Here is a 24,790-nt window from a genome sequence, read left to right as displayed (position 1 = left end):
TTTGTTGATAGGATGACTTGACTAGTTTATACCATCAATTTCAAATGCATGTTGACGTATGAGTAATGCTAATGCTAGGGATTAATAAATTTTCAACTTTTTCCATAATTATGGCAAATTATTATTGATTTTTACAAAATTCATTATGATACTATTTTTTCCTTAATATACCATTTTTATCAGTTTTTCTGTGGCCACGCATCCTTACACACACCTTGACACCAAAAAAAAAAAAAAACCTTAATAAATTGTACGTAAGTAAATTTATGGCTTAGCATTATTGATTGGTACAACACAGAAGAGCACTGCAAAAAAAGGTACAATACTTGTCTACTAGCGATTCGCTATGCTATGTGATAATACTATATGGGTTTGGAACGCTTTCTCAAAAAAAAGGGTTTGGAACGCATATTTTCCGTTAACACATGCAATGAAAACTCCAGCTCTACAGGATACCAATATAGTCCACCATCACATCCATGATCCAACAACCACATGACCAATTCTCATTGGTTACCCATAATTTTAAAATAAAAAAATAAAAAAAAGATTTGAGTAGCCATAATCTAAACGGAAATGTTAAAAAATACCTTAAAACATTGGTTTAGAACTATTTTATAGAAAAATAATAAAATAATTAATTTTATTAACAACTTTTTATATTTATCATAAAAATAATGTCAAAACCCTCTTAATATGATTTATTAATAATTGTTTTAAGAACACCCGCTAATATGACCTAAACTTAAAAGTACTTTATCAACCCAAAAAAATTTATATATACAAATTATTTTATAATATTTTTATAAATTTTTGACATGACAAATTTTTACCAACTTTTATCTAATCCTATCACTAACACTATTTTTTATTTATCAATAAAATAATAATTATCCACCAAATCAGTTTACAACAAAAATTTGAAAAATAAATTGTAGTTTTAGAATTTTTCCATTTAAAAAATAAAAACAAAAAGTGCACAATAAAAAGTTGTCATCAAGTAAAATAATTAATTTCCCTCCACAAAGTACCAAACACCATCATCCTCTTCTTCTTCACTCTTTACTCTCTTCAACTGCATTTCAAAACAAAACCAATTCCGTGACTTTCATCTCCCTTTCTCAAAACTCTAAACTCTTTCATATTTATGCTCTTCACATAATATATATATAAAAACAGTTTTGTTATCTGTACGGAAAATAACGGTAAAAGTAACGAACTTCACCGGAGAAAGAAAGAGCAAAATGGCTATGGAGTTCGCTAACAGCGTGAGCTACGGGCTGAAGCTCTCGAAGCGGATATACTACGGCAAGGATATGCCGGCTCCGCCGGTGGAGGTGCCGTCGATGACGAGGTCGGCTTCGTCAGTTTCGGGTTCGGAGAAGGAGGTGGTGGTGGTGGAGACGGCGTTGTATATGCCGGCGGCGCCGATGGTGTACGCGGTGGTGCCGGATCCGGAGGTGGTGGACAATCCGGACATACCGAGCTACCAGCCTTACGTGTACGGCCGGTGCGTGCCGCCGGCGCTGATACCGCTGAATATGCACGGCGTGGCGATGGAGATCGAGAGCGTATTGGACACGGCGTTCGTCGCCGTGAGCGGCACGTGGCGCGTGCATTGCGTGATGGCTGGTCAGCGCTGCGATTGTCGCATTGCCGTGCCCATGGGAGAGCAGGTAAAGCACAAAAAAAAACAAAAAAAGTCACTACTTTTTTAGGTTCTAAGAACGTTTTTTTTTTTTTTGGTAAATAGGCGATATATTAAAACTCAAAGAGAAGAAACAGGCCCATGGCAGGTCCTATTTACATGCAAACCAATCCTATCATCCTGAAGAATTTGCAAAACATCCACAGGCGGATTCAAAAAATTAAGAAAATCTATTTCCTGCTCCACTCCCATTTTGGCCAACAAGTCTGCACATCTGTTAGCTTGCCGGTAGCAGTGCTTGATCTGAATTTGCTGAAAACAGGATAGTAGCTTCCTGCAATCATCCATTATAGGAGATATAATAGTGTTATCATAGTTGTAGTTCCTTAAGGCATCAACCACTGCTTTAGCATCCAACTCTACAACAAGACATAGAATATTTAGAGAAAGGCACAAGCTGAGACCATCCCTTAGACCCCAAAGTTCAGCTGCAAAACAGTTCGTAGAACCTATATGCCTTGTGAAACCCGCTATCCAACTCCCATTATCATCTCTAACAACACCACCGCAGCCTGCTTGACCAAGTCTACCCAAAACCGACCCATCAGTGTTCAATTTCTTCCATCCCATTGCTGGCTTCTCCCATCTGATGCTTCTAGTCACAACTTGAGTTGGGCTCCTAGGAGAAGCTACATAACACAGAAACTCCATAGCTTGGTTCACAATTACATTGGAAAGATTTGGGTTTTGGCTCTTCCTCTTAAAAATAATCATGTTTCTACTCTTCCATAAGTTCCAAACTGCTACTGGAAATAAAATATTCCAAGGAGGATTACCTTGAAAACAGCTTCCCCTATCTTTGCTATTGATCTTGATCCAATCTTGTAAGTTGCTAGTCCAAAACACTCGGTTAGTCCTTTGAATTCCCAGCTGCCGCCATACTTCTTTAACATTTTGGCAGTCCCTAAGAGCATGAAGAATTGTTTCCGAGGCCCTTTGGCAGATTGGGCAAGACTCCTCCTCAACTACTCTTCTTTTCACAAGACAAGCCTTAACCCCTATACTTCCATGAGCACACATCCACAAGAAGGTCTTGATGCGGGGCAAAGTGTTCAACCTCCAAATCCACCCAAAATCATGCACACCCAAGTCAGCTTCCGCTCCCATGGCAATGGAGTAAGCACTCCTTAAATCAAAAGTGCCTCTTGGATTGCCCATCCAAGAGATTCTCTCCCTTCCTCTACTAGTGAATGGTGTAGGTATGGCTTGAATCAAGGATTTTACATCCAAAGGCAATTCAAAAGGAATTTTGCTCCAATCCCACCCCGCATCTGTAAGGACATCCTTGACTTCCAATTGAGTTGCACCTTGAGTTAGAGGCCCTTGAATCAAATTCCGGAGAGGGCCTTTGCTAAGCCAATTGCCCCTCCAAAAACTAATATTACTATCCCTGCTAATCATCATCAAACTACCCTTCTTGAAGGTCTCCCTACCTCTTTTTATGGCTGTCCAGACCTGAGAGCATGGTAATCTGTCCGGATTTCTAGCATTAAGCCTTCTATTGTTATGGTACTTTTGCCAAAGGACTTGTGCCCACAAAGCTTCGCTCTCCGTGTGCAGCCGCCAATTAAGCTTGGCAAGGAGGGCTGTATTTCTACCTTTAGCTTCCTGCAACCCAAGCCCCCCTTCCTCTTTTGTTCTAGTAACTTTTTGCCACCCCACCCAGTGGATCTTCTTGGCGGTATCTGTGGTTCCCCATAGGAAATTTCTATTTACCCGATCAATCCCATCCAAAATTCTTCCCGGTAGCTTAGTGCACTGCATAATATAGGATGGTATAGCAGCAGAAGAGGCTTGAATAAGGACAGCTCGACCCGCAAAAGAAAGCATATTCGCCTTCCATCCTACAAGTTTTTGCTTAACCCTATCCAAAACAAAGTTGTACTCATGGGAGGAGGACCTCGGATGCATAATAGGAATCCCAAGGTACTTACCAAGCGAAGGAGTTGAGGCAAAGCCAAGAATATCACTTAAGGATTCCCTAGTATCCCTATCCACATTAGGCGAGAAATAGACTCTAGACTTCGCCTCACTAATAGTTTGCCCAGATAAGCTACAAAACTCATCCAAAACATCTCTAACAGTAGAACAATTAGTGCCATCAGCCCTAGCAAACAAAACCAAATCATCTGCAAAAAACAAATGAGAGAACGCCGGCCCACCGCTAGACGCCTTAACTGGCTGCCAAAGTTTAGCATTACATTTTTCCACAATAAGTTGACCCAAATACTCCATACAAAGAATAAACAAGTATGGAGATAGCGGGTCTCCTTGTCTTATCCCTCTTGAAGGGTATATAGGCTCCAATGCTTCACCATTAAACAAGATAGACGTAGAAACGGTGGAAATGCAACTCATGATTATATCAATCAAATCAGCCGGCAAATTTGCTCTAATGAGAACTTCCCTAATGAAACTCCACTCAAGCTTGTCGTAAGCCTTCTCAAGATCGATCTTCAAGGCCATATAGCCCACTTTCCCCTTTTTCTTACCCAAGGAATGAATAACTTCTTGCACTATGATTGCATTATCAACTCCCTTCCTACCAGGAACAAAGGCTGCTTGGAGGGGTGAGATGAGCTTCTCCAAGTGTGGCCTTATTTGGGCAACAATGATCTTAGTGATGATTTTGTAGACGGTGTTGCATAGGCTAATCGGCCTATAGTTAGCAATCGTTTCCGGCCCTTGGATTTTTGGAATAAGAGCAATGTGGGTCTTGTTAAGATATTCCGGAACTTTTCGCTCTAGAAACACCTTCTTCACTACATTAACCACCGAGCTACCCACAATCACCCAAAACCTATGGAAAAAGCCAGCATGCAAACCATCCGGACCCGGCGCTTTGAAAGCTTTCAAGGACCACAACGCCGCTTTAATTTCATCCTCTGAAGCAGCCCCCCCAATACTTTGTTTTTCCTCTTCAGAAAGACTAACCTGCCAACGAGAACTAGATGGGACATCTCGGGTAACACAGGAAAAAGAGGAGGTATAAATACCCTCAAACCCATTCCTAATGTACTCCTTAATAGCCCTTTCCTCACACATCCACTCACCCGCTGAATCCTTGATCGACAAAATCTGGTTCCTTTTCCTCCTAACCAAGGTAGATACATGATAAAAATTTGTGTTTCTATCACCTTGAACCAACCAGTTAACCCGAGACTTTAAGGCCCAAATCTCCTCCTCTTGACTATGCACAACCTCCAGTTCTTTCAACAACTCATTTTCAAGATTGATGAGAAAATTTGCAGGCCTATTAGCTAAAGCTCGCTGGATGCCATTAAGCCTTGCCATGATATTCTTCTTCCTATTAAAAACATTCCCAAAGTGCAATCTATTCCACCTTGTAGCTTCATCAGTGAACTTACTAATGGCATCCACAAGCATTTCAGATTGACTCCAAGACCGAGACACAATGGCAGGAAAAGTGGGGTCAGACAGCCAACAAGTTTGGAACTTAAAAGGTCTAATTCTCCCCCCACCAACTCTTGGCTGCATTTCCAGTAACACTGGACAGTGATCAGAGTGGCACCTGGTAAGATGCACCACTTTAGCTTCCGGATATAATAGACACCAGCTGGGATTCACAAAAACTCTATCTATCCTTTCTTGAATTAGGCCATGGAGATCTCTTCTATTAGTCCAAGTGAACCGGGGCCCAGAAAAACCAATGTCTATCATACTACACTTATCCAGACATTCTTTGAACAAAAGAGACCTATTGACACTAACTGCTCTACCCCCAAATTTATCCTCACCTATAAGCGGTTCATTGAAATCACCCGCTACCACCCAAGCCATGTTATGAATATCAGCTACATTTGCTAAATTATTCCACAGGATATGTCTTTCAGCAGTCCTAGGACTAGCATACACAGCAGTAAACATCCAGCTAGAGTTTGAATTTCGTACCTTAACTACTGCATGAATCTCCTGCTCAGTGCTTGACAGAGGTGTGACCTCAACTCTATCCGAGCTCCAGAGCATCCAAAGGCCACCAGAATACCCAATAGTCTCCGTATGATAGGCTCCGTCAAAAGGCATCCTATCAGTGATCTGCTTAGCCCGATCACCCCCAATTCGAGTTTCCATTACAACCATTATAGCTGGATTATGATTGTGGACCAACGTACTAACATGTACTAGTTATCAACAACGTTCTAACATTATAGCGGCTTCACATAGGTGGCAACCAGGGACGGCAGTAACTGTTTTACCTTTTTCTATCCATTGTATATATTGCTTTTATCATAATCTAGAGGCCTAGGGAGAAATTATGGAATGCTAGACCCTAACATTACAGTTTGTTAGAAATTATGGAATGCCTGACTTTATACGTTAAACTAATTGATACTTATCTCTCAAAAAAAAAAAAAAATAGTTGATACTTATTATTATTATTATTAAATTTTAGTGTAAATTATGTATCTAGCCTCTATTATTTATACTATATTTTAATTTAGTTTCTAATCTTTTAATTGTATCAATTTGGTCCTTAACTTTTCAGTGCTGTATCAATTTAATCCATTCTGTTATCTCTTGGATAAAAATTGCTGGCGTGGCAAATAGTCAAAATAAAAAATTAGTTTATTGCCACATTAACGGAAACTAATATTTTATATTGGCCATTTGCCATGTAAGCAATTTTCATCTAAATGATAATAACAGAGACTAAATTGATACGACACTGAAAAGTTAGAGACTAAATTGACATAATTGAAAGATTAGCGACCAAATTAAAATATGGTGCGTAAAGGATAATGATCAAATACGTAGTTTATTCTAAATTTTATTCACGAGAAAATACTAAATTTGGACAAAGTTCAACTCCAACCACCAATAGAAAGTTGATATTAATCTTTGCCATGTGTAATGCATAAGTCATAACATAATTAACCCAACAAAGTGAGTTATATGTATTGTATATGATGGTGCACATTTCATCTTCCTATTAGTATTTGGAGCCAAGCCTTTTCCACTCTATTTTAACGTTGGTTGTTAATATCCAATAACCTTCCTTGTCTTGAGCTTGCGTTGGCTGTGAACAAAAAATGATACTAGGTAATGACACAAGTGGAGGTAATTAAGAAGGCAATAGAGAATATGATTTTGGATAAGGTAGATAGATTGATGGATCAAAATAAATATGAATTATCTGGATTAGTCTACTGAGATTCATTGTTGACATTATAATTTTGGTACTATGACTTAGTTGTTGTTGTTGATCTGAACTTGTATATTTTGTGTGATCATATGTTGATGACATGTTATTAACTTTTTTGACATATCTGCAGACTAGTCTTTCTCCTTAATACTTTATTTTAAATTCTCATAAAAATAACATGATGTGGCTAACAGGGTTCACTTCTAGGTGTCGAGGTAGAAGTTGATGGAAGATCTTATCAAGCCCAGTTGGTTACAATGGAAGATATGGAAGACGTGGAAAAAGTGCCTAAAGTTGAAGATGGACGCTTTCTCAAAGGCCAGATATACACTCTAAAAGTTCCAAAGGTTACTATTTAGTCCATGCAATGCTTAATTGAAGTTTGGAATCAATGATTTAAAATTTTATTATGTTAATATATTAGGTTAAAGGAGGCTCCACACTTTCAGTTAAGATCAATTGGTCTCAGAAATTAGCATACAATGATGGCCAGTTTTGCCTCAATGTACCATTTAGTTTTCCAGCATATGTCAATCCTGTTGGGAAGAAAATTTCTAAAAGAGAGAAGATTTCATTGAAAGTGAACTCTGGTACTGGTAGAGAAATTTTATGGACAAATGCCAGCCATCCTCTTAAGGTAAGTTTTTTTCATAAATTTTGTTCAAGCCTCTAAATACACTTCAAGTAACTTGATTTTTATGACTTTCTAGGAACTAAAGCATCAAGATGGTAAATTAAGCTTCTTATATGAAGCTCAAGTACCAACATGGTCAAGTTCGGACTTCACTTTCTCATACACTGTAAGACTTTGAACTATTGTTTGTCTTGTGAATGAATATTTCCTAATGTGCATTACAAAAATTGGTTGTTTTGTGAGTGAATAGATGCATCACTATAAGAGGGTTGAGTTTAGATTGTTAATGGTCACAAATTGGTAACATACCAGGTGCTAGAATGATTTATCTCATATGGGCTATTGTTTTCACAGTTTACCTCAATTGACTTCTTTGGTGGTGTGCTCCTGCAATCTCCATCTCTGCGTGATTTTGATGAAAGAGAGACGTTTTGCTTCTATCTTTTCCCTGGAAATATTCAGAGTAGGAAGGTTTGTTAGCATTAACCTACTACTTTCTTCTTTTCGCCTTTCATTTTTTTTATTTTTTATTTTTCAAATTTTAAAGATGTCTCCATTTTTGGGAGCTTATTTTCTTGACTTCTCACTTCCTGATAAATTCTAATGTAAGGGTTCTATTGTGTTTAAAGAGGGATGGCAAAAATGCTAGATTTGTTTTGTTTTTGGTCATAATCTAACTTCTTGAATCAATAGATAATTATGATCACAATAAAAAGAATAGAGAGAAGAACAAGATATCCTTTAAAGAAATAAATTTTCATGACTTTTCACAGTCAAATAAATTCTAATGTGATTGTTCTTTTTGGTGTTTGAAGAATGATCGTAAAAATGCTAGGGTTTTTTTTTTTTTTTTTTTAATAATTTTTTTTATAGATAGTAATGATTACAACATTAAAGCCTGAGAGAAGGACAAGATTTCCTTTAAAGGCTAAATTTGAGGGAAACTAGTCAACTAGAAAAGAATTAATGTATTTATTAGTTCAGAGGACAGATTTTCTGCTAATGGAACTCTAGCCATCCTTGCTTTTTTTGCTATTAGGGTCCTCAAGGACTGAGAGTCCCACACCTTATTGTACCGTGTAGACATTTTTTTCTTAAAATGCATTGCAATACTTTTTACTCTATTTAGTGAATTTGATAGGTTTTCAAAAAGGAGGTTGTGTTTCTTATTGATATAAGTGGAAGCATGAAGGGAGATCCTCTTGAATATACAAAGAATGCATTAGTGGCATCAGTCTCCAAGCTCAATCCTGAAGATAGTTTTAACATAATAGCTTTTAATGAAGAGGTACACTTATTCTCGTCAACAATGAAGCTGGCAACCAAGGAAGCTATTTCCAATGCTATAGAGTGGGTTGGAACTAATTTGATTGGGAATGGTAGTACAAACATTTTGCTTCCCCTACATGAGGTAAACCTAGTTTGGAACATGTTCCAAGTTACATTCAAATGTACTCTAATTATTAAGCTCATCAAGTTCGCATTTTTTTCGTTAATTGAGATTTCATCCAATTTTGAACTACATAACTTGTTGCTTGAAATATATATATACATATATATATATATATAGAGAGAGAGAGAGAGAGAGAGAGAGAGGAAAGTCAAACAATCTACCAATTGACTTCTGTTTAAACCTTGCTTACTTCATGATCCATCCTATATGAAAAATCATATGTTACAAAACAAGTAGATGACTAGCGCAGCTCTTATTTATTTATTTACTATTTTGTTCCACCTAGCTGCATATATGTCTTGAAGAATCTGTAAGAGGTGTTTTGCTACAACCACATACATAGCCTCTTGTCATCTTTTAGTGGTTAACACTTTGTACATCTCGTACATGTATGGAACAGCTATGTTGTAAATAGATTGTATAATAACAACTATTAAGAAACATTTGCCTTTAAAGCAAGAAGTTCTCCAGAAGTTTGATGGCTTCGATGATATGAATACCTCTGCAATTTTATTACTACTTATTACTGTGATCTGCTTTATTTAGGCAATGAAGTTGTTGGCCAAGACGATTGATTCAATTCCTCTTATTTTCCTCGTTACTGATGGAGCTGTTGAAGATGAAAAGCAGATTTGTAATAATATGATAGACTATCTCAAAAGTGAGCAATCAATTTGTCCGCGCATTAGTACTTTTGGCATAGGTGAGCTTTTTGGTTTTGGAGTCTCACTTGTTGTCAACTAACTCTTTCTATCTTGATGTTTTTGGTTCAATGATCTATCTTTGCCAGCATTATAAATCATTTCAACTGCAAATCACCAAGTCCAAAACCACATCATCTGTCTGCAAATCCATTTCTTCTTGTTATGAATTATCTATTGTTCTATGTAATCTACTCAATTCGTTTCCATTCCCAGCTGTTTGGAATTGCCTTGTCTACACTAAATCTTAGGCGATATGTTTGCACTCTCTGACAATATGCTACTGGTCCTTCGGTCTCTGCAACACCTTTAACTTGATCTTTCTGCATCGGTGCAATGCATTGTTTTTCTTCACTGTGCATAGTAAAACCAATTTAGCTGATCTCTCATCCAGTTCCCTACGATGCTGCCACATATCTATTAATTTGTATAATAGCATTCGATGAATTCCTTTTGCTGTTTACTAATTCAAGTTTATTTATGTGATGCACCATGCATTTTTTTTTTTTTTTTTGGAATATTGTCAATTAAGTTATTGAATGGAATAACTTTCCAGGTTCATATTGTAACCATTACTTCTTGCAAAAGTTAGCACACATTGGAAGGGGTCACTATGATGCTGCATATGATGCAGGTAAGTTTTCTTCTTTATCAGTAGTATGATAATTTTTTTTAATAATAATAAAACGAGTTTTAGCAGCATTGCAAATTTATTTATTTATTTAATTTTTAAAGAATATTATTTGCTATACTTTTCCCTAGAAGTGTGATTCTCTACTCCTGCAATACACTAGCAACTATACTGTTAAAAAAACCTAAAACTACCTGGTCATTTATCAATGATGTAGCTGGCATTTTAGGGAAGACACAAATTTCCCCCCTTGTCCTGAATATATCAGTTTTTGTAATTTAAGAATTGTATGGATATATTTTACAATCTTATGTTACTTTTTTCTTTTTCTAGATACAATTAACTTTCGAATGCAAAGATTATTTGCTAGTGCTTCATCTGTCATTCTTGCCAATATAAAGATGGACACATTGGTAGATCTTGATTCACTTGAGGTACGCTGGTCCAAACTGGAAATATTTGTTCATGCTCATCCTGGGTTGAACTATTCAGCTTGTCTTTTGAGGATTCAAAATATCATGTGTCTATTTTACTTAAAGATCATGTATATTATTGTTACTAGGAGGGAATCTTCATATAATTGTCTACTTGGAGATCTTTGACTGCAAAGTGACCTAAAATAATCCTTCCTATATCTCATTGCAGTTATTTCCGTCTCATATTCCAGACCTTTCTTCTCGAAGTCCATTGATTGTATCAGGAAGATATGATGGAGGTTTTCCAGACACAGTCAAAATTAGTGGTACCTTGGCAGATATGAACAATTTTGTAATAGAACTGAAGGTGCAAAGAGCTAAGGATGTTCCACTTGAAAGAGTAATGTTTTAACCTTTTGCATGCATTATAATTATTAACATTGCCCCTTTTATGAGAGACAAGTTAATTTTAATTCATAGTTAAGTTCGCTCAATCATAGTTAATAGCTGATGATAACTAGAAAAGCAAAATAAAGTAGTAAAATATTTTCTTATAAATTTGTTACTTAAAGCAAGGTGAAATTTGACCTTCTCAAGAAGATACATCCACTTTCCAAATTTTAGGTTCCGTAGTGAAGCTGATCAATTTTGTGAAGTCTTTATTCTCTGATTGTATTCTTATTCCTTTGTTGAGTTTTGCGTTGGGAAGAAATTTATATATGTTTTCCGGAAATAAAGTTGCATCTTCAAACTATTTTATTGTGATGATCTGCCCTAAAATCAGATATATAATTCCCTATGATGTTTGCTTCCCTCCACACAAGGTGTTTCTAACATTCCTCTAGCTAGATTTTACTATTAGGCTTAGAGAAGCTTAGACATCCAATAAAAAATCATGTCATTCACCTAGTTTCGAAAGTAGTTCTAAATTATGGACTTGTTATTGATTTGTCATTGCTTAAATTTAAGTCTATAACACACATCCTCTTAATGAAGAGTAATGTAAAGTTGATGAGGTGCATTACCACCATTAATGTGCCTATTCGTATTTCCAGCTACAACTGCATTTTCTTCTCTAAGTATTGTTAATGTCAGCAGGTACTTGCAAGGAGACATATTGATATGCTCACAGCTCAAGCATGGTTGTTAGGAACTAAAGAACTGGAAGAGAAGGTTTGTTGTTCATGGAATTTGTTACATATTGGATTAATCATAATAAAATAACACAGTTACATTCTATTTATGAATGAACATTTAGAGCAATCAAATATGAACATTCTATTTATGAAAGAACATTCAGCTTTAAATAGTAATCTACAAAAAGTCCAGAAAAAGAAAAGATATTAGCGTTGTTAGGGAGGCAGGGAAATGTTTGAGAGAGGAGAAAGTTTGTTTAAGAAGTAAGACAAACTTCCAGTGGCAAGGTGTGATGACTATAGACTTGCTGAAGTTCAAAGTCCCACCTAAGAAGTTGCATCAGCCTTGGTTTGATGATTTCAACCCTACGAAAAACTTACCTCAGATCTGCCATACCTTCCTGACTTATGGATGTTATGGCAGTCTTGGTATATACAAGTGCCAATAATATAAAAAGGGATATTTTTTCTTTTTCTTTATGTAATCCTAATTTACATATTTGTTTTAAAGTCAATAATTCCTAGCTGTTTGTTTTAGGTTGCCAAAATAAGCATACAAACTGGGGTTCCATGTGAGTATACCCGCATGATTTTGGTTCAAACTGATAAAGCGACGAAAGCACCTGATCCTGTTTTGTTGCAAGAGGTATGTTTTTGCCTGGTTTATATCACTAGTTGCTACTGCATGTAAGTTTTCAGCCAAGTTTTAACATACCCTGAGTTGCTTGTCTTGACTCTGTCGTTCTTCTAATATGGGGAAAAGATGTATAATAGAAGCATTCATAAATGATTATTCAAATTATTTCCTAATTTCATCCAACTTTACTATCAAGGTTGCATAACTGTAAATTGGCTATATATTATTATTTTTCCTATACGATCCATTAAATAAAAACACAGTTTGATTTGTTCACATGCATTAGTTTTTTATGCTCTTGAAGTTTTCTATTGTAGTTTTATGTGGATTGTCCTATTTGGAATGTCACATTTCTGATAGAGCAAACCATAAGAACATGAAGGTATGAATTTGGAGAAGTTGAGGATGTCAATCATGTGTTATGAAAATAGAAAAACAATTCAGATGAATCACTTCAGAAAGTAAATCCAAATTGATGAAAGTTTCTGTGGAATAATTAGTATTACATGAGAATTTATATGTACACTAATGTTCTTTTGCGGCTTTGACTATTTCATACGAAGACATTACTCCACAAGAAATTTATTTATATTATGGTAAGCATGCACAATTACTGATTTCCTTAAATTCCACTAAAACAGGTATACAAGAAACTAAAACTGCAAAAGAAGGTGGAGTCGGAGGGCCCGAAGAACATATTCTTGGGAAAATTAGGCGTTGGTTTTGGTAACTTGACTGCAACAGCACAGAATCTTCCACCAGGATTTGAAAAGGCAAAGTCATCTGATCCTGCAGATCTGTTGGTTAAGGCTGCTTCCAACTGTTGTAGCCAACTAGCTGATCGTTTTTGTTGCATATGTTGCATCCAGTCTTGTTCATATGTGAATAACCAATGTGCAGTTGTTTTAACCCAACTCTGCGCTGCCCTTGCCTGTGTTGAGTGTATCAATTGCTGTTATGAGCTCTGTTCATGTTTCTAATAAACTATGTAAAGATAGTCAAAGAAAAAAGTACAAGAAGTTCCTGTGTATTGCTCATTACAAAAAATATATACATATGTACATAGGCTTTGTGTGTGAAAATATACCAAGCTAGCAGCAGCATTGTCATTGAATGGTCAATTGATTTTTTTGTTTGTTTTCCATTTTTTGTTGTCACTGTGTTTCTGTCTGGACTCATATTTCATCAACCCAAAAATTTTAGGGAAATCTATTTTGTGCCCTTGATTTCAGGACCTATGACGACTAACAATGATCAATGAATGTTGTTCTTGTTAGAAGTATTTGGTGTAATGATTAAATTTATTATATTTCAATAATTTAAACTTTTGGGACAATCTGTAATTTAACATGATATTAGAGTAGGAGATTCTAAGTTTGATCATTGTTTCCTCCATTTTACCTCTCATTTAAAATCTCACGTGTTGGGTCTGACCTATTAAAATAAAGTTTGAACCCACACGTGAGAGGAAGTGTTAGAAGTATGTAGTTAAATGATTAAATTTATTGTACTCTAATAATTTAACATTTTGAGATAATCGGTATAGCATCATTTGTGTGAAATGTTGTTTCTATATGTCAAGGCCTAGCCCAGTGGCCATAGTTCATAATTTTCCTTGAGAAGAGCAAAAGAAATCCATGGCTCAGAATTTGGGCTCATTGTATCACAAAATATATTATGAGAATCAAACATTTTTTTTTTTTGGATAAATTGATAGTTACACAACAGAGGATGAAGATTTGAAGATTTGATGTCATGATAGAAAGGATAATAAATGTACATTTTTAAGTCTAATTTTTTTTTTATCCCCTTTGTGATAAATTACCAAAAGAAAATAAACAGCTATATGTCTATGGTCCTGTTATATTTTTTTTTTTTGAAATATAATTTATATTCTTAATAGGGCTAATTAGATGTACACTTTTTTGTTTGTTGGTAATTTAATAGTTGGGGGGATTTATACCATGAAAGTCTTTATTAGAAATACGAATAAGTGTCAGTTGAGCTACAAGTCTCTTAATTAACTTACACTTTCAAGTAAAAAAAAAAATTTATCCTTTCTTTTTGATAGATTAGCAAAAGAAAACAAGTTAATAAATGTGCGTGCATTTGTTTGCAGCTGGTAATTATCACGGTTTTGACTTTGATAATTAAAAAAAAAAAGAAAAAAAAAAGGCAATCAACTTATGTTATGTGCCTGATAATTTCCATATGTTTTACCATTTAAAAGCACTTTGGGAACTCTTTGAAATGTTTTCACTATCGTACTGACTTTTAGAGTCCATTCGGATTGAGGAGGAAGGGGAGGAGTAGAATAAAGTTAACTGAAAATATGCTAATTTTGGGCCAATTATACTCTATTCTGCCCAATCCAAACGGACCTTAGAGTGAGTCATTGGTATCCATTATATCATTTGATTAACTGCTGTCAAAATCATAAAACTTTCTGCCATTAGGCGTAAGTGGACATGATAATCTAAGAAAGAAAAAAGAAATGCTTAGGACGTTTTAAACATCAACCAATAATAATTATGGTGAGAGTCTTATATTAATTAAAGAATAAAAATAGTTGACGGCTCATTCAAATAGAAAAACTATACAGCTTGTGCATAGGGTAATAAAATATGAAAGGGAACTTCGTAAGCCATAATGTCGTTTCTGTTATAGATTGAGCATCAATAGCTAAAACATGAGCTGCTAATATGAAATTCTTAGCAACAAAATGAAAAGAATATTCCTGAAAAGCCTTACTTCTTATTTTTATCTCTAACTAGTCGTAGACCCACGAGATGTGTGGAAATAAATACTTATTTTGTATTGTAATATTATGTATAATTTTTTCTCTAAAATTTTTTAAAGATATTTTGCTCTCCCTAAAAATTAAACAATTTCTATTCAGTCCAATTAAGTCTACTTTTGTCCAATTTGGTCTACTCGCTCCAATTTAGTCCACTCGATCAATTTCGATCCCTCTTTAGTTAATTTTAGACTAATTGCACCTTAAAGTGATTCTTTTTGTAGGATTTTTTTTCAAGTTTAGCTTAAAAATTCTTTTTTTTTTCCTTAATTTTTGGGTTGAAAAGTATGAAAATTTATTATATTTAGGCTAAACTCTTTAGTATTGAGTTAAAAAATACAAAAAAAATATTAAAATAAATATTAGGAATTAGAAATATGAGCCCTAAAAATGCAATAAAAATGATAAATATTCAAAAGTCTTATTTGGTCCACATTGGTTCTATTCGGTCCATTCTGTTCTAATCGGTCCAATTTGGTTCTATTCGGTCCACTTCAGTACACTTCACTCTTCTTCGGTCTACTTCATCCTATTCAGTCCATTCTTTCCACTTTAGTCCTATTGGGTCCATTATGTCTAATTTGGTTCTATTTTGTCTTATTCAGTCTATTCTGTCCACTCTGATCTACTTCAGTCTAATTCGGGCCATTCAGTCCACTTTGGTCCCATTCGTCCTATTTTGTCACTTTGGTTCTACTCTGTCCACTTTGGTCATTTTCAGTCCGCATTGGTCCTATTCGGTCCATTTTGGTCTAATCTGTCTACTTCGGTCCTATTCAATCATATTTAGTCTCATTTGATCCATTCTGTCCACTTCGGTCCATTTGTTCTTATTAGGTCCTATTCGTCCACCTTGTTCCTATTCAGTCCTATTCTGTCCATTTGGTCTACTTTGTTCCATTTAGAACAATTCGCTGTATATAGAGTTGAAATAAAATTAGTATTTATATATAATAATAAAAATTCAGCTATAATTGGTTTTTGTACACTCAATTTAGGAAAAAAACGTTTGAGCAGAAGAAGCCTGTATATTCTTACCGACTAATGCTAAGGATACAAAAAAATTAACAAATTTTTCCACAACTATTGACTTGTCAAGTTGTGATTAGAGTAACATCACATTCACAGGAGCTTATTATTGACACTACTTTTAATAGCACTAATCACTCCAACACCATGCTACTTCAACAAATGTGAAAAAAATTGTGCCTTTAGATTTATTGATTCTTACCTTGGCCTCTGCATCACTTCCCAATCCCCATAACAGTTCACCAGTGCTAATGTTAAAATGCCACAGAATAGCATATTATATGAGTACCTGCAGGCATTCAATACCTATGATATGTATAATATACTGAAAAACTACTATTATTTCAACAAAAATGGAGAACCTTTTGCTCTTCATAATGCAACAATTAGTCCAGGGAAGAGAATATCATGACAAATTCCTACTCAGAACATCACCAAATTCTCCATATAATGCTGCAAGTTCAGGGAAGGTGCTTCTGAAGGCAAGTGAAATGGGGGGCAAGTTTGCATCATTTGTATATGTTACAATTAATCTCATGATGATGAGGCCATGCGTTTGGAGACCTACTGGTTACCCATGGTAAATTAATAATCTGCAAATAAGAAAACGGAAGGAGTACTTAGTTGTTCTGCAATATATGGGAGCCTATTGGTTACCCATGACCATGAGTATTACATGGCTTGCCTTTGAGTCTTTGACATACTTTTTAGCTAGAAGCTCACCATAACTGTTACATGTGGAATAAATTTGAAAATTTGAGGAATTTCAGTCAAACCAAGTGGATGCAACAAAGCCTTAAAAAAAGAAAAAAGAAAAAAAAGGAGTTTTTGTTCTAATGTTATAATGTTAGTTGTTGTAAAATGCTTCAAAGTGAGGGTCATTGGCAAATATTAACACAATCCTTTCCATTTTTTAGATGGCAAATTAGACATTTGCATTTAGCATTAACTTAAAAAGTCAGTTTTTTTTTAACTATTTAGTTTTTTTTTTTTTACTATTTATGGGTCTCATTTTACTTTTTGTTATTATTCATGGATTTCACTGTACTATTTCAGCTACCTTTTAGTTTTATTTATAGTACTTTCAGTAAAAAAATTTCAATTTTAGTTAAATAAGCTATTCTTAAACAGACTCTTAGATTTGAATAAAAATCTTCTGTACCATTTTCTTTATACCACTCTATGTACCACCAATATTAACCACCAATAAAATTATGTCATGTGTCCATTAATTTCTAAATTTATGCTTTTAATTTCTCTTACCTAAAATAAAGAATAGCCAAAAATTTTATATATATTTATATATATATAATAATAATAAATAAACAAACAGAATGCTTTTTTTCCCACGAAGGCCACCACATCAACCTCCGCCTCCGGCACCGACTAAGACTACCACCACAACCTCACCGACTAAAACCCCTTCATTTACCCATTGCATCTTCCTCTTAAGCAAACAAAAACCATTTCCCTACAAAGTTACAAACCCCAAAAACAAAATCTCCCCAACAATGCGACCAATCAATCCCAAAGAATCAAATCTTGTCACCGACATTGAGGTCTTGTTGGATTACAAAGTTTGTGTTATTTTTGAATAAATTTATTCGGCCTTCTTCGTTTTTGGTGCCGGTGAGGTTATGGTGGTGGTATTTGTCAGTGCCGGCTGTGGAGGTCGATGATAATAACGGTGGTGGCCTGGTGGGGAAAAGAAGCGTTTTGTTTTTTTTTTTTTTTTTTTTTTTTTTTTTTTTTTTTTTTTTTCTGCTATTCTTTATTTTAGATAAGAGAAATTAAAAGCATAAATTTAGGAATTAATTGACACATGGCAGAATGTTATTGATGGTATATAGAATGATGCAGAGAAAATGGTATAGAAGATTTTTTTTTTAAGAGATTTTCAACCTATGGTGTCTACTCTTAATAATAGTTTTTTATCATCATGTCAATATACCAATCAGTTTTTGGTGTAGGCGAGAATTTGAACCCTAAACCTCTTATTCAGCCATCAGAAATTTTACCAGTTGAGTTAACTGGAACCCACGATACATAAGATTTTTATTCTTAACCAAAACAATCTTTGAAATGGAATTCAAAATCTCTTAATATTGGAAATTCTGTTGCAAATCATCTATACTACTATTTAAGGGGCTTCCTCTGTTTGGATTCCTCTCTCTTTTTTTGTTCCAAAATAACCCCTTCATCAAACTTATCACGTTTTAAAATAATAGGATCAATTTATTACATCAATGTTACTCAACTTCCTAATACAAGTTCTCATTACTTCGCACTCCACACCCTCCATTCAGCTTTTCAATTTTTCTTTTCCACCTCTTTTCCGTTCCTTCCCATGCATGCTCATTTCTCTTGATTGCAAAACTGCACACTTCAAACTTCTCCCCATAAAGTTAACTGATGGTTGCAGTGTGGAACCTATTATGAGATTCAAGTTTGCAAAGTCCAAACCTTAAAATCATGGATTACCCCATCTAAACGGTAAGTATTTTTACTGGGATTTTATGAATGCTGATTTAGTGTGTCATTTGTTTGTTTGTTTTTATTTTTTATTGAGTTTATAATATTGGGTTTTGCTTTGATGGAATTTTTTCTTGGATTTTCACATTGTCCTTTGTTGAGCATGTAAATCTTGATTTTTTTTTTTTTTCAAGTTTTACTTATTTGTTCTTACAAATGATGATGACCTTGCTAGACCTCTTCTTTTCTTTTCACGTGCACAAATGTTAATTATTATCTGGGTGTTCCCTCCATTTGCTTCAATTTGATTTGAAGTGGCAAAAATTATAGTTGCGATTTCTTCTTTAAATTATAGTTGGAATACTCATGATTTATTTTTCTTAAAAAAGAAATAGATTTGTTTGATAATAGAAAATGATGGAAAGCTAAGTAGGTTATAGAAACACATGTTGGAGATAGCAAATAATCTTCCCCTCTGGAGAATTGCTTTGCAAATGGACAAAGCAGCAACCGTCTATGTCAATATTGGTCATAGAACCTTACCATGTCTCCCTTGCTTCGGCTATAAGTGAAAAATATAATTCAATTACTACATAGGGAGTCTTATATACAAGCAATAATGTTGTCTCCATTGACCACCACACTTCACATTTTGATGCCCTTGGCCCTAGCTTTCGATTATTTCCTAGATTTCAGCCTAGAGAATTGAAAATAGAGTGGCACTATATAGTTAGTATCCAACTCTTTCAATTACTCCCATCAAGAAGTGGATTTTATAATTTACATGCTTTTTAATACTGTTATTAAAGAAGGCGAAAAAAATAGAAAACCCATTCATATTGGAACCATGGACAGTAATTCAAAAACTTTCTTTTGCAGTTTCAAGATAGAAGAATCCTTTCTTAAACTTTTTTTTTTTTTTTTTTTTTTTAATTCTTGAGAAATTTCAAGCCTAAAAAAAGGCATTCTTAGTACATCTTTCTTCTTCTAATCTAATTTTGATATTTGGATTGCCAATTATGCTGCCCTTATCTGTTAATTGAAGTGACTTACGTGATTGTACATTTATTTTTTATTATCTTTTATAGGATTAAAGCAAAGGTGCCCTTCAGACTTCATTGTGAAGCTTAGAAAAATTAATGGATTTGAGACTTTTTATGTCATTATGTTGTGTCAAATTTCTTTACTCTAATTGTGACTTGAAATGTGTGAAGATCATTAGTATGATAGAATAATTTACCAAAAAAAAAACCAACAGCAGAGAAGGTCGATTATACAGAAAAAATCAACAATTTAAACTTCCTTCCCCCTTTCCTTGACTATTTTTTTGTGAATATTTATCTTTCAAGTGGATTATTTTAAAAATTCAATGATTGAAGTGTGTGTAAGGGCCTATCTCACTTATACATGATTATTTAGCAAAAAAAAGTATGTGGGTATTACTCAACTTTATTCAAAGTTGAGTTTAATCTTTGTGCGAATAGGGTCAAGTGCTTATTGTATGTGTAACAATGTTGTATGTTGATATGAAAAATATAGCATTTTCATTGTTGTTCAACATTGTCTAATAGTTCCTTCTTCTTCTTTTTTCCCATAATAGATTTAAACAATAATTCACTAAAGAGGGGCACAACTAAGTAAATGAAAACTAAGAGATTTTATTAATCGTTCAATTTATTATTGGGGTGTATCTCTCCATTGCTGCCTTCAGAAGGAGAAGCAATTTTTTTTTTTTTTTAATTGTATAGATCATATTATATTTGAGAAGATATCTAATAGAATGTCGTCTTAATGTAGTGCATATGGAACGAGAGAAATGATAGGAAACAGGGACAACAACAATATTGAAACATATGAAAAAAAATTTCTATTTTCCAGAAAACCATGGTCCTAATGGAAGCCTTAAAAACTAAGAAAGGAAAAAGGATTGGTGTTTCATTTCAATGTAAGAATTTGAAGTGGTTGCAATATGTTCATGAGCCATCAAAGTTGGAAAGTGCATAGGAAGACTACTGTCATATTGTTATCTTTGTGGGTTTTCCCTATCAAGGTCATGAGACGAAATAGTGTTTTAGTTATGACAATTAGTAAAGAGATAGCCAATCCAACTCAAGAGCAAACTAGACCGAGATGGCAAAACAAGGTGGTGCTAAAACACTTTGAGAAAATATGGAAGAACAACCTATCAAGCTTTTTCATGCCCCTTCCAATCTAAAGGGGGAATAGAGGGAATTAGCAAAACAATGTTCTTTATTTTTTACTCTATACATATATATATATATATATATATATTTTTTTTTTTGGAGGGGACTTAGGTTCCATGTAAAGTATTTATTCCCCAAGCATATTTTTAATGGAATTGAAGTCCAACCGCTTAAATTGAAAATATTTTTCTTAAGGTCACTTTTCAATTGGATGAGAGCAATAAGGATTTTTTCTTCTTCCTTTTTGGATTGTTTAATTTGAAATAATTATATTACCAAATTGAAATTGATTTAATAATTAGACTAGTCTCAGAGCACGCATGTGAGCATGTGCTTTGAGCCTCTTCCAATTATCATTATTTTTTCCTAAAGGTCAATGATTTACATTCATCATAATTTGGAATTTCTACATTTCCAAATACAAAATACCCAAGGGTGTGATGAGATTTATGCATTTGTGGGAAAAATAAAATTTTCACATAATTCTCATCACATCCTAGGTATTTTTGTGATTGGAAAATGTAGAAATTCCAAATTATAATAAATGTAAATCATTAGCTTTTAAGAAGAAAAAAAAAAATAGAAGGGGCTTTGAGTACGCTCGTGATAAGTATTAATAACTTCAGCCATACAAAACTTGAGGATAGCATTGTAAAAATACCTAGAGATGTGATGAAAAAATTATTTCAACCACAAACACATAATGCTCATCATAGGTATTTTATGATTAGAAAATGTAGTAATCTCTTAAAAAATTAAAGAGCCTCTAAGAAGTGTGTGATAATTATAGAATACTAGCCTCTGAGTACGTGCACGATGAGCGCGTGCTCAGAGGCTCCTCTATTTTTTTGGTAAATGCTAATAATTTGCATCTATTATAATTTGAAATTACTACATTTTTCAATTACAAAAATACCTATGGGTGTGATGAGTGTTATGCGTTTTGGATGAAATAAATTTTTCATCACACTCCTAGGTATTTTTGTGATTAAAAATGTAGTAATCCCATATTATAATGAATAAAAATTATTAATCTTTACCAAAAGAAATTGAAGAGCCTATCGTATTCACTTGCAAGTTTTCAACTAACAGGGACAAAGATGTAAAATAAAACTTTTATACATTAAGACCTACAAACTCACGTACACTTTGAGAGTTTTTATCTTACTTTCTATCTCTCATTATTCTTCAGATTGAAGACATTCAGTTTAGCTCTACATCCTCTTCTTTAAGATAATAATTAGTATTTAGCTTACACAATTATAGAATTTTTAACAAATATTTATAAATTAATATATATTACTCTAAAATATAGTCACTCTAAGATTTGAATGTGATCTGATAGTATTTTAGAATTTAACAATTTGATAAGTTATCTTTTTTTAAGAAAAATAAAATAAATAAAAAGTTGAGTTTGAAATGAGTTTGGATTCATTAATAAATAAATGTGAAACAAATTTGAGATTAAATTGATAATTATTTTTAATATAATTTGGAACGAGATTGAGATTTATATATTTTTTAATAAATTCAAATTTAAAATAGGGTAAATTACAATTTACCCACTTATGGTTTGGTTGAAATTCAAATTGTCTACCTGTAGTTGGAAATTTGAAACTTTATCCATCCAAGGTTATCTTTATCTTTTTTTCTTGTATGGTACTTTACTTTCAAGAGATCAAGTACTGAGTAAATTTTTTTTTCCACTTTTTTTTTGTGAATTTTATATTATTAAGTGGATTATAAATATTTAATATAGTAATTACTATTTAGCCTACATAATTCAACAAATATTTATAGATTAATACATATTACTCCTAAATATAGTTACTATAAGATTTGAATGTGATCTAATAGTATTTTAAAACTTAACAATTTGAGAAGTTATCTCTTTTTAAGAAAAATAAAATAAACAAAAAGTTGAGTTTGAAATGAGTTTGAATTCATTAATAAATATATGTGAAACAAATTTGAGATTAAATTGTTAAAATTTAATATAATTTGGAACGAGATAGAGATTTATTTATTTTAATAAATTCAAATTTAAAATATGATAAATTACAATTTACCCACCCGTGGTTTGATCGAAATTTAAGTTACTTACTTGTGGTATGAAATTTGACACTTTATTCACCTGAGGTTTCTTTACCTTTTTCTTTTCTTTTCTTTTTGTATGGTACTTTACTTTTAAGAAATCAAGTACTGGGTAATTTTTTTTTTTCCTTTTGTAAATTTTATATTATTAAATGGATTATAAATATTTAAGATAGTAAAGAGTATTTAGCCTACATAATTATAGAATCTTCAACAAATATTTATAGATTAATACATATTACTCTTAAATATAGTCATTCTAAGATTTGAATGTGATTTAATAGTATTTTAGAACTTCACAATTCAATAAGTTATCTCTTTTACAAAAAATAAAATAAATAAAAAGTTGAGTTTGAAATGAGTTTGGATTCATTAATAAGTATATGTGAAACTAATTTGAGATTAAATTGCTAAAATTTAATATAATTTGGAATGAGATTGAGATTTATATATATATATATATATTTATATAAATTCAAATTTTAAATATGATAAATTACCATTTACTCACCTGTAGTTTGGTTGAAATTTAATTTGTCTACATTTGGTTTGAAATTTGACACTTTACTCACCTAGGTTATCTTTATCTTTATCTTTTTTCTTTTTGTACGGTACTTTACTTTCAAGAAATAAAGTATAGAGTAATTTTCTTTTTTTTTTATAAATTTTATATTATTAAGAGGATTATAAATATTTAATATAATAATTTGTATTTAGCCTATATAGTTATAGAATCTGCAACAAATATTTATAGATTAATACATATTACTCTTAAATATAGTCACTCTAAGATTTGAATGTGATCTAATAGTATTTTAGAACTTCACAATTCAATAAGTTATCTCTTTTACGAAAAATAAAATAAATAAAAAGTTGAGTTTGGATTCATTAATAAATATATGTGCAACAAATTTGAGATTTATATATATATATATTTTATAAATTCAAATTTAAAATATGATAAATTACAATTTACTCACCTGTAGTTTGGTCGAAATTTAATTTGTCTACATTTGGTTTGAAATTTGACACTTTACCCAACTTAGGTTATGTTTATCTTCTTCTTTTTTTTTTTTTTTTTTTTTTTTTTTGTAGATTTTATATTATTAAGTGGATTATAAATATTTAAAATAGTAATTAGTATTTAGCCTACATAATTATACATAAATTACAGAATCTTCAATAAATATTTATAGATTAATACTGTGGGGCCAGAGAACTTACGACCCGGCCCACTTTCCACTAGGATCCAGGGCCCGTGCCGAGGAGGGTAGTTGCCGAGGACGAGTAGGAAAAAACCAAATAGCATAGAGACGCAGCCGAGGATGACCCTGTCCTCAGCATCCCAAGACTTCGAAGGGAAGAGTGACATGCCATCAAAGGCAGTCTCCAAAAAGCCCCTAGGAGAAAAGACAAGTAGAATGGGACCCACGTGGAGGTACGGTGTGGAGGTGGTTCAAGGTAAATACGTCCCCTCCGCATTGAATGCGTCCACAAACGTCCTAACTATATTAATGAGAAAAGACGCCTGAACAGTGTGGCTTCGGCTATTGCGACTAACAAAAAGCAAGGGGAGACAGCTGATGGGATAGATACTTGAATAGGCACCTGTCTGATCAACAGGTGGAGGGTTAGGATCAGCCAAAAAGGGCTATATAATGTGAAGACTGATGCGCCAAAAAGGAAGCTGGGAAAAAAAGGCCAAGAACCAGAG

The 24,790-nt window shown here is 33.4% G+C and overlaps 1 protein-coding gene across 1 annotated transcript; it reads left to right on the top strand.

The window, feature by feature from the left end:
• Positions 1-1,026: 1,026 nt before the first annotated feature.
• LOC115989624 lies at positions 1,027-13,594 on the top strand. The gene is made up of 13 exons (XM_031113414.1): positions 1,027-1,676; positions 7,067-7,219; positions 7,297-7,509; positions 7,583-7,672; positions 7,861-7,977; positions 8,648-8,917; positions 9,506-9,662; positions 10,217-10,294; positions 10,625-10,725; positions 10,937-11,107; positions 11,806-11,880; positions 12,382-12,489; positions 13,122-13,594. Exons 1-13 carry the CDS (start codon positions 1,245-1,247, stop codon positions 13,458-13,460), a joined length of 2,304 nt encoding a protein of 767 aa, XP_030969274.1. The 5' UTR covers positions 1,027-1,244; the 3' UTR covers positions 13,461-13,594.
• Positions 13,595-24,790: the final 11,196 nt, after the last annotated feature.

This window comes from Quercus lobata, chromosome 5, assembly GCF_001633185.2.
Source record: "Quercus lobata isolate SW786 chromosome 5, ValleyOak3.0 Primary Assembly, whole genome shotgun sequence".
NCBI classification, from domain to species: Eukaryota; Viridiplantae; Streptophyta; class Magnoliopsida; order Fagales; family Fagaceae; genus Quercus; species Quercus lobata.
The sequence above is the reverse complement of the archived record's forward strand: the minus strand, read 5'-3'. Positions and strand labels throughout refer to the sequence as shown.